General features: G+C 42.6%; 1 protein-coding gene across 1 annotated transcript in view; it reads right to left on the bottom strand.

The window, feature by feature from the left end:
- The window catches only part of LOC122796306 (aryl hydrocarbon receptor-like), a 1,394,090-nt gene that overhangs the window by 141,604 nt on the left and 1,240,601 nt on the right, over window positions 1-11,885 (bottom strand). Inside the window, exon 7 of the mRNA XM_044064677.1 lies at window positions 1-60. This exon is cut by the window's left edge and continues 143 nt beyond it. Within this exon, the coding sequence (XP_043920612.1) occupies window positions 1-60 (60 nt within the window). The remainder of the gene's footprint in view (window positions 61-11,885) is intronic.

Here is an 11,885-nt window from a genome sequence, read left to right as displayed (position 1 = left end):
ATCCTTGTCCTTTTTGTTCTGAGCATGTAGGAACTTCAGCCTTCCTTGGAAATTCATTGCCTTAAAACAGAGAGACAAATTGTAGACAGTAAAATACGAACAACGTTATAAGGAAGTCCTACTGATAAAATAAAACTTGTTATAAAGATATTTACTATTCCAGACAGATTTTTGTGTATGCCAAGCAGAGTGGGTACACGAAGATTTGCTGTAAAGTTAGTCTTGGAGGGAATCCCAGGGAACAAGCCTAACAGTTGTATCAGACTAAGTGGTGCTACTATCCCAGACGGTGTCCATCTTACAATATTGGAGAACAGTCTGCCAGCAATTCCTTTCATAGACACCTTCCACATCATAATTACTATCAGTGGATGGGAAGTCAAATGTCCTTCTCTCATTATTCACAGAATGTTAGTCTAACCATAACTCTGTGTATTAGAAGTAAAATATATTAAAAGCACTCAAGCATAAAAATGAAAACTGTTCAGAAAGAAAAAGGAAACTGGGAATAAAGGTTGCTCCTGACTGATATCTCATTCTGAATGGAGAACGAAAAGACAATAGTACACTCAGTCCAGGTGTGTGTTGTACATTGATTCAGTACAAACAGACCTAGCACACAGACACACAAATGCATATATGGACCTAGAAACAGTTTTTACATTGTAATGCTTGAATGATAGAGATACTAACACAAAGGAAATAAAAACTCTAATAAAGATGTTTGAAAAATCTATGAAATAACTCATATTTGATGGGTTTTGTCTTAGTAAATGCCTACCCTGTTTCTTACAACAATCAAATCAGCAGAAATTACATTATACATATAAAGCATATCACAATTCCCAACACAGCACTATCAAAAACATCATTAAAATAATGAACACAAATTATGAATAAAATTAGATTAGATTGCACTGTAAATTGACAAAGGAAATGTTAAAGAATCATTCTGTAGGGCCAAGCATATAAGGTAACCTCCGGCACATGGAGCCAGAATTTCACACGGAAGTAAGGCATGCCATAGGAATATTAACAGTTCCACTGACAGACTGTACATCCCTAGATGACTGCCAGCAACTAATCAGGCATTTGAGGTAATCGCGTCCAAGTAAATCCATGGCATTCATACCTCTCAACCTCTTAGAGCAAAAAATCTGGACAAAGCCATAAGTAAAAGTGCAACAAAGGCCCAAAAATAGGGACAATTTTTAAATATTTCTCTTATAAACTTACAAAGTTGATAGAATAACACATTTTGCAATAGCATGAATTTTTCGAAGGATATGAAGTCTAAAATTCAAATGTCTGTCATTATTTTCCGACTTCAATGTTTAAAGATTTGCCATTAATTTGCCAGAAAAACACAACTTTATGAAAAAACGGACCAAAAATATGAGGCAAAAATCTGGACATTGTGTGAAAATTTGTACAGTTGAGAGGTATGAAATTAACATCTAGCAAATGATTCTGTAACAATTTGGCAACCTGTGCTAAGTACTGAGCACAAAGGCAATGCAAGAGGCATGTGTAGCCTTGTTAAGTAGTATGACAGCAGCATTCTGTGTAAAGTGAAACTGATGAAATTCATCCATAAACAGCCACAGGAAAACATGCTGCAATGAGCTCGCCATGAGAAACCAGAGAATGAACCAATACCACAGCGCTGTTTTTAAGAATAAAGTGTTTAAGCTTTAAATAAATTATTTAGATGAAAGTAATAAGATTTAATTACCATTGAAACGTGGTCCTTAAGTATCATTTAACATCAATATACTTCACCGTAGAACCATACAGAGTTCACTTTCAGTTTAATTAAGCTAGACATGAGGAGTTCATGATTCCAAGATGGTAACTTGCACATTTAAAACCTTGGTTTTAACCAGAGGCATAGCTGGCTCAACCAGTGCCCTGTGCAGGTCCCATGAACCACCACTCCACCCATAAGCTCTTCAAAAACAACAGGCAAAAAAGGTCTGCTCCTTGCACTGGCACACCAATCAGGTAGCCTCCTACCCCAGTTATTCAACGGAAGAGCGCAAAAAAAAAAAAAAAAAAAGCCGCGATCAGGTATCTGGAGCACCTGAAATGCAGGAGCAAATCAGGTCCAGTTTCTGCTCCTGGAGCCTGACCCTGCTTCCTAACATTTTAGTGAAAACAGAAAAAACTGAAAACAATCTTTTTTTTCTTTTAAACTGTAGCAAACTGCTTGCTACAGCAGTTGCTACAATTCAGATCACACACACAGTGTGTGGTCTGAATTGTAGCAACTCAGATCACACGTAGAGTGTTGCAGCAATCAGGTTTGACTGTAAATACAGTATCAGCTTTTAAAATCCAGTAATGCACTAAAGAGCAATCAGGAGCTGGGAAGGTGGATGAGAGGGTCGATGCCTACTTTTCCCCGTCCAAGCTATGCTACTGTTTTTAACAAAAGGATATTTGTAAAATTCACTTAAAGACATCCCCACAAAAAGGATTCAAAATTCATCAGAGAAGTCAAGCGATGGGGATAAAGAAAAGGTGGAGCTGTGTACAACAGCACAGGTGTAACCTGACACTTTATGCTCTTTTGTGATATCTGCCTTCACAGACAGCAAGCAGCACCAAGACCAACCCTTTGAGAATCTCACATGAATGGAAATGAGATAGAATGTTATGCCAGGCAGTATATATTGGTACCTTTCTGTGTAAAAAAAAGAAATAAATATAGGACAAAAGACTTGCTTCTGTTTCCCAGCCACTCAAACAAAAAATGTCCACAAAATCAATTGCTGCAGACAGAATGAGGTGTCCATCTCTCTCTTTGTGGAGCACCAAGATCCTTACTTTCTGGGAACTAGAAAAAGCCTGGAGTAGAACCCCTTTCCTTTTTCATGTTCTGGGACCGGTTCAACTGATCTGTGTGAGCACAGACTGAGAATTTGAGAAAGGGTCTCTGCTCTTTGATTTTGTGGAATATCTGGGTAACCTGAGTATCTTAATGGCTCTTTGAAAGTGAGTCTGTAACCATTTCAGATAATATTTAGAATCAACTTGTCTGAGTGATAAAGGGCCAGTTTTCTTTGAACGGGGATAGCCTTTCTCCTAGGCTTCCTCCTAGTCTTTTGGGAGAGGGTAGGGGCAAGGAGAGGGGTATGAGAGAGTCATTGCTCCTCTCTGCCAGGGTCCTGTGGCCTAGAACTCCCATCCCTTGGTGCTTCTGATGCTCAGTGCCTGGGCCTTTGTATTTAGTGCTGCCTTTGAGGTCTTTCCCTTTGGGGTTATCTTTGCCTGCTTTTTGACTGAGAGGGAAAGGACCAGTGTTTAGTGGGAAAATTCCTACTAAACCTAGGAGGCTGAACTTGCAGGAAGTCTGTAACAGTCTGCATAGATTTTGCTTTATCTTCACTTTCATCATTTCGAGAACAGCCACAGCTTTTGGCCCAAATAAGAAGTCCTTGTCCAGGGTTGCATCCAGGAGGTTGGACTTGACATGGTCTGGGGGGGGGGGGTATCCCTTCTAATGACAGAACCAGAGACTGCAGCTCGGCTGGAGGCCTCTATAGCATCATAGCAGAGGTATAAAGAGTTTCTAGCCACCTGGGAGCTAGACTGGCAAAGAGCCAACAATTCCTTGTAGATGTTCTTGTCCTCCAGGGAATTCATCCTTTGCTTCATTTGATCTAAAATAGTTTGTTGGTATTTGATCATAGGAAACTGCAGTTAAGGGCCCTCATGGCTAAGGTAGGTGAAGTGTAGACTTTTTTAACAAACCTATCAAGGGCCTTGCTTCTTTGTTAGTAGGTAAAGGATTTTTTGAAGAGCTGGTCCTTGATCCCTTGGGTCCTGGAATGACAACCTCTGGATCAGTAAAAGGAAACTTGAAGAGGTATTTATCTGAGTCCAGCACACTGAAAGACCTGTCTGGTTTTCCAGGTGCTGGAGGAAGAGACTCTAGATTCAAAGAATCCATAAAAACATTCTCTACAACTGCCAACACAAGAGGAATAGCCAAAGGTTTATGTTCTAGTAGGTCAAGGAACTCAATAAACCTCTTTTTGATTGTGGATATTCCTGGGCCTCCCACTGGAAATGTTCCCTCATGGCATGGAGAGTTTCCCCAAAAGTGATGTCTTCAGGAGGTGAAGCTGAAGCCATAGTCTTTTCAGAATTTGAATCTTCAAAGGAAGTAAGGACAGGTCCCGTTCAAAGAATGACTCCTCCTGGTCAGAATCCTCATCAGAATGAGGAGGCTCAGAGAAAATTTCAGGGGTAGGATGCATTTTTCCTTTCCCTTGAAAAGACTTCAAAGGGGGTTGCCTAGCTCTGACTATAGAAATAAGGTCTTCAGCTAACCTCACCAGGTCTTCCTGTGCATAAAAGCCAGTAGGCCTAGGCATAAGACCTGAGGTAGAACCCTCCTTAAAGGTAACTCTGGCCTTTGGCCTAGATATGTCTGCAATCCTGATGCCAGTGTCTATGCAAGAAGGCTGATGCTGCAAAGGGATGTCGCAAGTAAAAGATTGCTCATCAGAAGCTGAGGAGTGCTGAGCGACCACTGACCTGACCGATGAACTAAAATCCAAGGCCTTTGCAGACGTTGAGGGACCTGATGGCATGTCGGACTCCAGATGGGTCTCAACAGAGGCCTGCACAATCACCTCACTCACAGAAGGAGGCTGAAAAAGTGCATCCTTTTCCTTACCGATAATGAGCCTTGGAGGGACTGGCAGATGGAGAATGATTGTCATCCAAGGCCCTAAGCTTGGGTATTTTTTCCTTATCTTTCCTACTCTTAGGGAGGTCCACCTCAGGATGACTGGTGGATGCCATCGGAAGATGTAAAGTAGATGGCAGACTAAGATGACTAGCTAAGCTCTTGGCCATACTCCTCATAGTCCTAGAGTTGAAATGGGCACATAAACAACAATTAGGAATGTTGTAATCAGGGCCTAGACAGGTGACACATAGTGTATGGAAGATGCGGTGTGGGATTTGCTTACCACAGCATAGACAGTTTGTTAACCCTATCTGACATGGGTTAAAACAAGAGAAAATAATTCCACAATGGGGTACTTAGCTTTTACATGACTTCTCTCTAGTGCAAACTGACCGATGCACTGAAGTACAGCTTTGGACTACAACGGCAAGAAAAGATTGATGTCATGGCATCGGCTGGCTCCTTATATACTCAAATGTACTGATGTCAGGATGTCTGCCAGCCTAAGAAGGAGGAAGATTTTAACTCTGGTTGTTGGGCCTCCCAAGAGCTTACATGGCATGAAATCCTACAGGTCAAGACTGCAACAATGAAACATGAAGAGCATCTGTCCTTACTTCCTTGTCTACCATCTACCAAACAGTGCAAAGATGTTTCTTTAGGAGTTCAGTGACTTGTTTCCTTTCTGTTGTCATCACCTAGGTGGTTAATTCTTTGTGACTTTAACATATGGGTTGAGGAGGAGTCATTAACTCTTTTTAGACGAATTCTTGTCTATCGCTCAGGATTCAAATTTGCTTTTCCATTACCCATATATATAGGTATATGTTGGACTTGGTGTTCCAACAGGTTGTTACGATTAGTACCTTGGTGATGGAGCCTGTCACATGGTCTGACAATAGCCAAATTCACTTTTTGGTGCATTTGTTTAGGATGGTGCCCTCACATGAGGGTTTGACATTCTGTAGGAATATCACTCATGTAACACTGCACTAATTGGCCTGTACTCTTCATCATCATTTGCATGAGCTCAGTACTGTGCATGTTAATGTGGCTGTTAAAGCCAATAATGAAGTATTAATGTCTTATCAGGTTGTGTGCATTTCTGTCCATCTTATGCAACATGAATCATGGTATCAGCTTAGGTCCAGGATTTAAGATGGAAAGGACAAAGTTATAGCATAGACTGGGTACTACAGTAGCTTGTGGGAGAATTGTTTTCTGCTGGATGATTATTCTATCAGGCACAGACTATCCAAAAGACATTTTGATTACTAATCTTGGAAAATCTCGGCAGCTATTAATTGTCTGGTGATGCTCTTTGGGTAGCAGGTAGGCTTAGCAGCCCATTCAGTCAGCATTTCTACCCAGAGGTCTCTTGGCTTGTGAGTAATGTGAACTTGCTGCAGGATACTAAGCTGCTAAGCTGCATCAGGAAAAGTGTTGGCCCTGGTGCACTCACAGGGGCCTTCAGTGGATCAGACCAGTGTAAAATGTCTTGTTCTTGATCTGAGCTTGACATTCCTTATTATGAGTTTATCACATTGACTTCCTGAAGGCATCTGACCACCTATGGATTGGATCCTTGTTCAACCATACTTGTAAAATCCTGTTTGAATGCTTTGATCACATCCTTTACTGTATTACCATACTGTTCCTTACGAATGGAGGTTTTTTATTGCTGTTAAAGGTGTTTGGGTTATTCCAATTATTCTTCCTTAGAAGTTTATTTACTTATTTAGCTTTATCTGTAAACCTGGTTAGAACAACAATCACAGCTGTCCATTTGCAGCTTCAGCCTGAGATGCATCTTACAATAAGATAAACACTGCATCAGTACTTAATGACAAAGGAAACAGTATAAGACCAACTTAAATCATTGAGAACATTGGAGAACTGGGTTATAATATGGAAACACACACACACACACACACACACACACACACACACACACACACACACACACACACACACACACACACACACACACCACACATTAAGCATTAAAAACATTTGCCATGAATGTACATATTATACAGTTAAGTCAGACAGTTGGTAGCGATGAGGTAGGATCAGAGTTAGGGGATGGAGTTATAAATTGGCAGCCTTGCCTCCTTTGTGCTGTGATCAACTCCAGTTAAGTTTGGATGCTATTAATCTGGATAATTAGATATATATCAAGCCACTTCTTTATTGGCTAGGTCCTTAAAAAAGTCAATGCACAACTGGATTCTTGCGTGTTAGTTAGATTTATGACCCACTGCAGTACAGCTTTTTGTCTATGCATAGTACTGAAACAACTTTAGTCAGGGTATATAGTGAGTAACAGCAAAAGATTAATATCATCATTCAGCCTGAATTTTTTGGATTTCCCTTCAGTACATAACACACTGGACCATCATTGTTGTGGTATCTCAGGTTTGTGTCACTGGTTTGCCTCCTATCATTCTGAATGTACCTGGTGGCTTGTATCTGCAAAGTGTTCTATTCTGGGTTCACTGATGTTCACTTTGTATATGCTGCCTCTATAAGATTATTCATAAAGGTGGTTTATTGGGATTAAAGAATCTTGCTTCACACCTGGAATGCATCTGTAACTGGATGATCAATAAACAGTGGAATTCCAATGTAAGTAGAAGCTCAACACCAGGAAAATGGATGCTATGTCCATTCATGCTGCTATCTGTCATACTTCTGTCTGGTCAATGTCAGAGATGCATAACAAGTGTGAGATTTAGGTTCATAGGTAGGTACTAGGCTATCTGCCCGAGGGCATTTATAAGCCTAGACAGAGTGATGACTTTCGATGCCCCATTGATTAATTAACTGAGTCTCTGTCAAGCAGAGCCAATGAAGTGATCCCAGGGGTGTACTTTCTGTTACCCATCCACTCGTCAAGGCTTCTCTTGAAGAGTGTTAGTGAGGGGCTCTGCTTAATGTAGTTAGGAATTTTGTTCCAAAGCATGAGGAGTCTCTGTGACAGGAATCTATCCCTCCAGCATGTCCTATTTATTGTTGTGGTGAGGTTTAGCTAACTAGAGCACGTGGCTCGCAGTGACTTGGATTTCTTTAGGTGGAGTGGAGCATGTCCATCAATTCTGAGTTGGACATGGCTTTGTAAGTCAGGCAAAGATCACCTCTGAGTAAGCGATATGCCACTGAGTACAGCTGGAGATATTTCAGTCGGGCTGCATAGGACATATGTTTGAGGCCAGCAATCCTCTTGGTGAGGTGCTTTTGTGGCCTTTCAAGCTGTTGGAAGTGTCTTCTGAGGTACATCCCAAATGGAGCATTGTACTCTATGATGGGTCTGATGAGTGACGAGTAGAGAGGCACTATAACCTCTTTATTTCTAGATGTGAACCCCTTAGTAATTAGATGGGCCACATAGAAGGATTTCCTAACTACTTTGGCAATATGATTGTCAAAGGAGAGATTACTATCTACCTGGGTCCCCAGATCTCTTACTACCTCTTCTGTATTAAGAGGGCTGTTGCCTATGTGGTAATTCGTGGGTGTTTTGTTTTTCCCAAATGAGATGACTATGCATTTTTTGGCATTTAGCTTGAGGTCATGACTTTGACACCAGGTGTCTGTCTCAGTAAGGCCTTTTTGGAGGATGTCCGTGTCAGCCGGAGAGTCAATTATGGCTCCCAGTTTGCAGTTATCAGTGAACTTGGTTAGCCATAGTCCTCCTGTGCTTGTCTGTATTGCTGAGAAATATATGGCGAACAATAGGGGTCCCAAAACTGAGCCTTGCGGGGCACCACTTGTGACTGGTTTAGAGTCAGACCTGGAGCCCGCTATTCTTACCATGTGAGTTCTATCTGTAAGCCAGTTGGCAACCCATTTTGTGAAGTAGGAGTTTATGTTCAGGCTGGTGAGTTTTTCTATAATACCCGAGTGAGGAATGGTGTTGAACGTCTTGGCAAGATCAAGGTAGGCTGTGTGAACCACCTTTCCCTCGTCTATGGCCTTGGTAACTGTCTCAAAGAAGTCAACCAGGTTTAGTAGGCATGATATGCCCTTAACAAAGCCGAACTGGGTTGGGTCAAGTGTTTGGAGATTCCCAATGTCTTTGTTAATGAGTTCCATGATGATGTGCTCCATAGCCTTGCAGACCAGGCTAGTCAGGCTTATGGGATGATAGTTACCAGGGTCAGTTGTGGCTCCTCCTTTATGGAGCGGAATAACAATTGCTGTGTGCCATTCTATGGGCACATAGCCTGTGGAGAGGCTGAGGTTGAACAGCGTGTTTAGGTGGGGGGTTAGTTCGTTCTGTAGTCCGTGCAAGACGCAGCCTGGGACACCATCTGGCCCCATTGATGCTGTGTTTTTGGCTTTTGAAAGGGCTGTTTTCACCTGTGCTTCTGTGATTTCTGGGACACTACACCTTTCCGGTATTGTTGTGGGCCCTTTTGAAGGTGAGAGGGAGGTGACATTTGCACTGAATCTATCTGCCAGTATGTTGGCAATATCAGTAGGTTCAGTATATTTTGTGCTATTTTGCACTATCTCAGAGCATATCTGCGAGTTGCCACTTAGACTTTTGACATAGCTAAGGAAGGCTTTGTGGTTAACTTTCGAGTCCTTGGCTATTTTTCTTTTGAAGTTAGCCATGGATGATTTTATGAGGGACCTTAGTTTCTTACTGATACTAATCAGGGATGTCTTTCCTTCTTAGGATTTGCTTATTTCTGAACTAGTTTCCTCCTTTTGTTGTATAACCTGTTTATGGCAGGGGTCCACCAGACTGGTTTCCTACTCTTATGGGAGTGAGTCTTGGTTTTGCTAGGGATGGCACGATCCATGCATCCTTGTAGGTGCTCATAGAGTTCAATTGTAAAGGATTTTGCATCTTGGGCAGTGTTATCCTTTAGCATGGGGGCTGTGAACCTTACCACCGCTGACTTAAGTAAGGTGAAGTTTGCTTTAGAAAAGTTTTTCACTGTGGTTTCCATGGTTGGGGGTGGTGGTGGGTGTGGACATCCAGGTTGATTAGTTTATGGTCTGATCTAACCAGTGACGGATTGACCTCCGGTACAGAGCACCTGTCGCCCATGCTGGTGATGACCAAGTCCAATATGTTGTGGCCTCTGATAGGGGAGTTTACCAGCTGATCCAGGGCATTTGAGTTGACAAATTCCAGGAAGCGCTGAGCCTGGGAGTTTGTACTCAAGTAGTTTTCCCACTTAATGGTAGGGTAATTGAAATCTCCCAAGATCAGGGTGTTTGGTAGGGCCTTCATGTTTTCTAGTGTCTCCAGAAAGGCGGAGTGGTGGTCCTGGGTCATGGAGGGTAACAGGCCACAATTTGCATTGCAGATTTGCCCGATGTTAGTTGCACATGGATGATATCAGAGGTATCATGCTGCACCACTAACCTGGAGGTGTGGGTATCCTTGATGAATATGGATACACCCCCTCCTTTTGTGTTTCGGTCCTTGTTCTGTGGCCGAACTGTGTGGTATGAGTTGTAGCCCAGTAGTGCTGGAGTGCTCCTTGGAGCCTTGAACCAGGTTTCAGTTACTGCACAGATGTCGACGTTCTCCATACTTAGGAGTGCTTCAAGCGCATGCATTTTGAGATTTAAACTCCTGGAGTTGAGTAGCATGACCCTTAGTTTTTTACTTGTGCTGTTTACGGAGGTGGGTTTGAATTTTGAGCCTTGCCTAAAAAAGGCACTATGGGGGCAGCAAGAGCCTTGGCCAGTTTTCAAAAGCCAAGGGGTGACAGGTGCAAGCCATCTCTTGCGAAGCAATGCGGCTTGTCGAGCATGTCATCCCAGGCTGAAAGACACTGGATCCCCTTTGAATGACACCAGAAGCTTAGCCAATTGTTGAAATTGATAATTTTTTCTTTATACTGAGGTATCATTCTTGGTGAGGGCAGGATACTACTCAGGGTCAGGGTCATACCCACCTGGGCAACATGATCAGAGAGCTCTTCCATGTCTCTTTTCATGTAGTCCAGGGAAGTACGGCTCAGGTCGTTCACACCAACATGAACAATGAGAGAGTCATATTTGTACTTGTTCTGGAGTGAACTGAGTGCTTGCGTTATGTGGCGGATTCTGGCTCCTGACAGGCAGCTAACAGTAACCTTCTCCTTGTCCAGCCTAGTGAGTGGGGCGTCAGTGTGCCTGACTATTGATTCACCTATTACTATGTGTTAGGTATGTTATTTCGCCTTAAGGGCTGTGATTGTGCGGCACATTGATTTTGTGTTTTATGTGTTGTCTGGTTTGTGACGGAGGTGCAGGTTTTGTGGGTGTCTGCTTTGGAGGTCTCTGATGCTTTTGCAGGTTTTTATTTAGAGCTTCCGAGTATGATTTAGTGTATTTATGTGTATTTTTTTGCCAGTGCTGGTTTAGTAGATCTATGTGAGGCTGGAGGTGTGGTGCAAGTGTTAACCGTCTCCTCAAGACTGTCTGTTCCAGTCTTGGGTGGAGAGACCTTAGCCTCCAGTTTGGCTGTATAACTGCATCTCTCACATATGTTAGCATTTTGTGGAAGGAGTAACCAAAACTAGGTAGTGTCCAAAAATGTACTTGTGGAAGGAGGAGCGGGCTGTCTGTGTACATGAGGCAGTTGTAACATTGCCTCAGGATACCCAGGTTCACCAGCTAGACTGGAGAGTACACCCGAAGTTGCCCTTTGGTCATGCCTGAATAGTAGGGTGAGCTGCTTAGTCGCTTGGTTGGTGAGGGTGGATAAAGAGCCTTGTCCTGCTGGGCAGTCAAGTGTCGGGGTATATTAGTGCTTGCTATTAGGTCTGAGCAAGTGCTGGACTGTAGGATGCTTTTTGAGTGCTTAGGTTGAGAGTTAGACTAGTTTCACGTGAAAAACTGAAGGAGACTTAGTGGAGCCAGGAATAATTTAACCCTAGCTAACCGGTGCTGCTTGGTGCACAAAACCATGCAACGCGTTTTTTAAACTACTAATTTCTGGGCTGGAACCACTCCTCCAGGGACTGATGGCTGCTCAAAGTTCCCCTCTCGCACAGGTGAACAGAGAAACTTCCCTCTATCCAAGTAAGGTATGGGCAGCTCAGAAACTTGTAACACAGCCCTGAATTCAGCACTAGCCTGAAAACTGGACTATACTAGCTTAGAAAGGTGGGAAACTAGAAATTTATTTATTTATTTTTTTGAAAAAATAAGGCAAAAACAGGGTGAGGTACAT

The sequence above is a fragment of the Protopterus annectens genome, chromosome 3.part0, assembly GCF_019279795.1.
Source record: "Protopterus annectens isolate FY-2018-M chromosome 3.part0, PAN1.0, whole genome shotgun sequence".
NCBI classification, from domain to species: domain Eukaryota; kingdom Metazoa; phylum Chordata; order Ceratodontiformes; family Protopteridae; genus Protopterus; species Protopterus annectens.
This window is presented reverse-complemented; position numbering and strand designations above follow the sequence as displayed.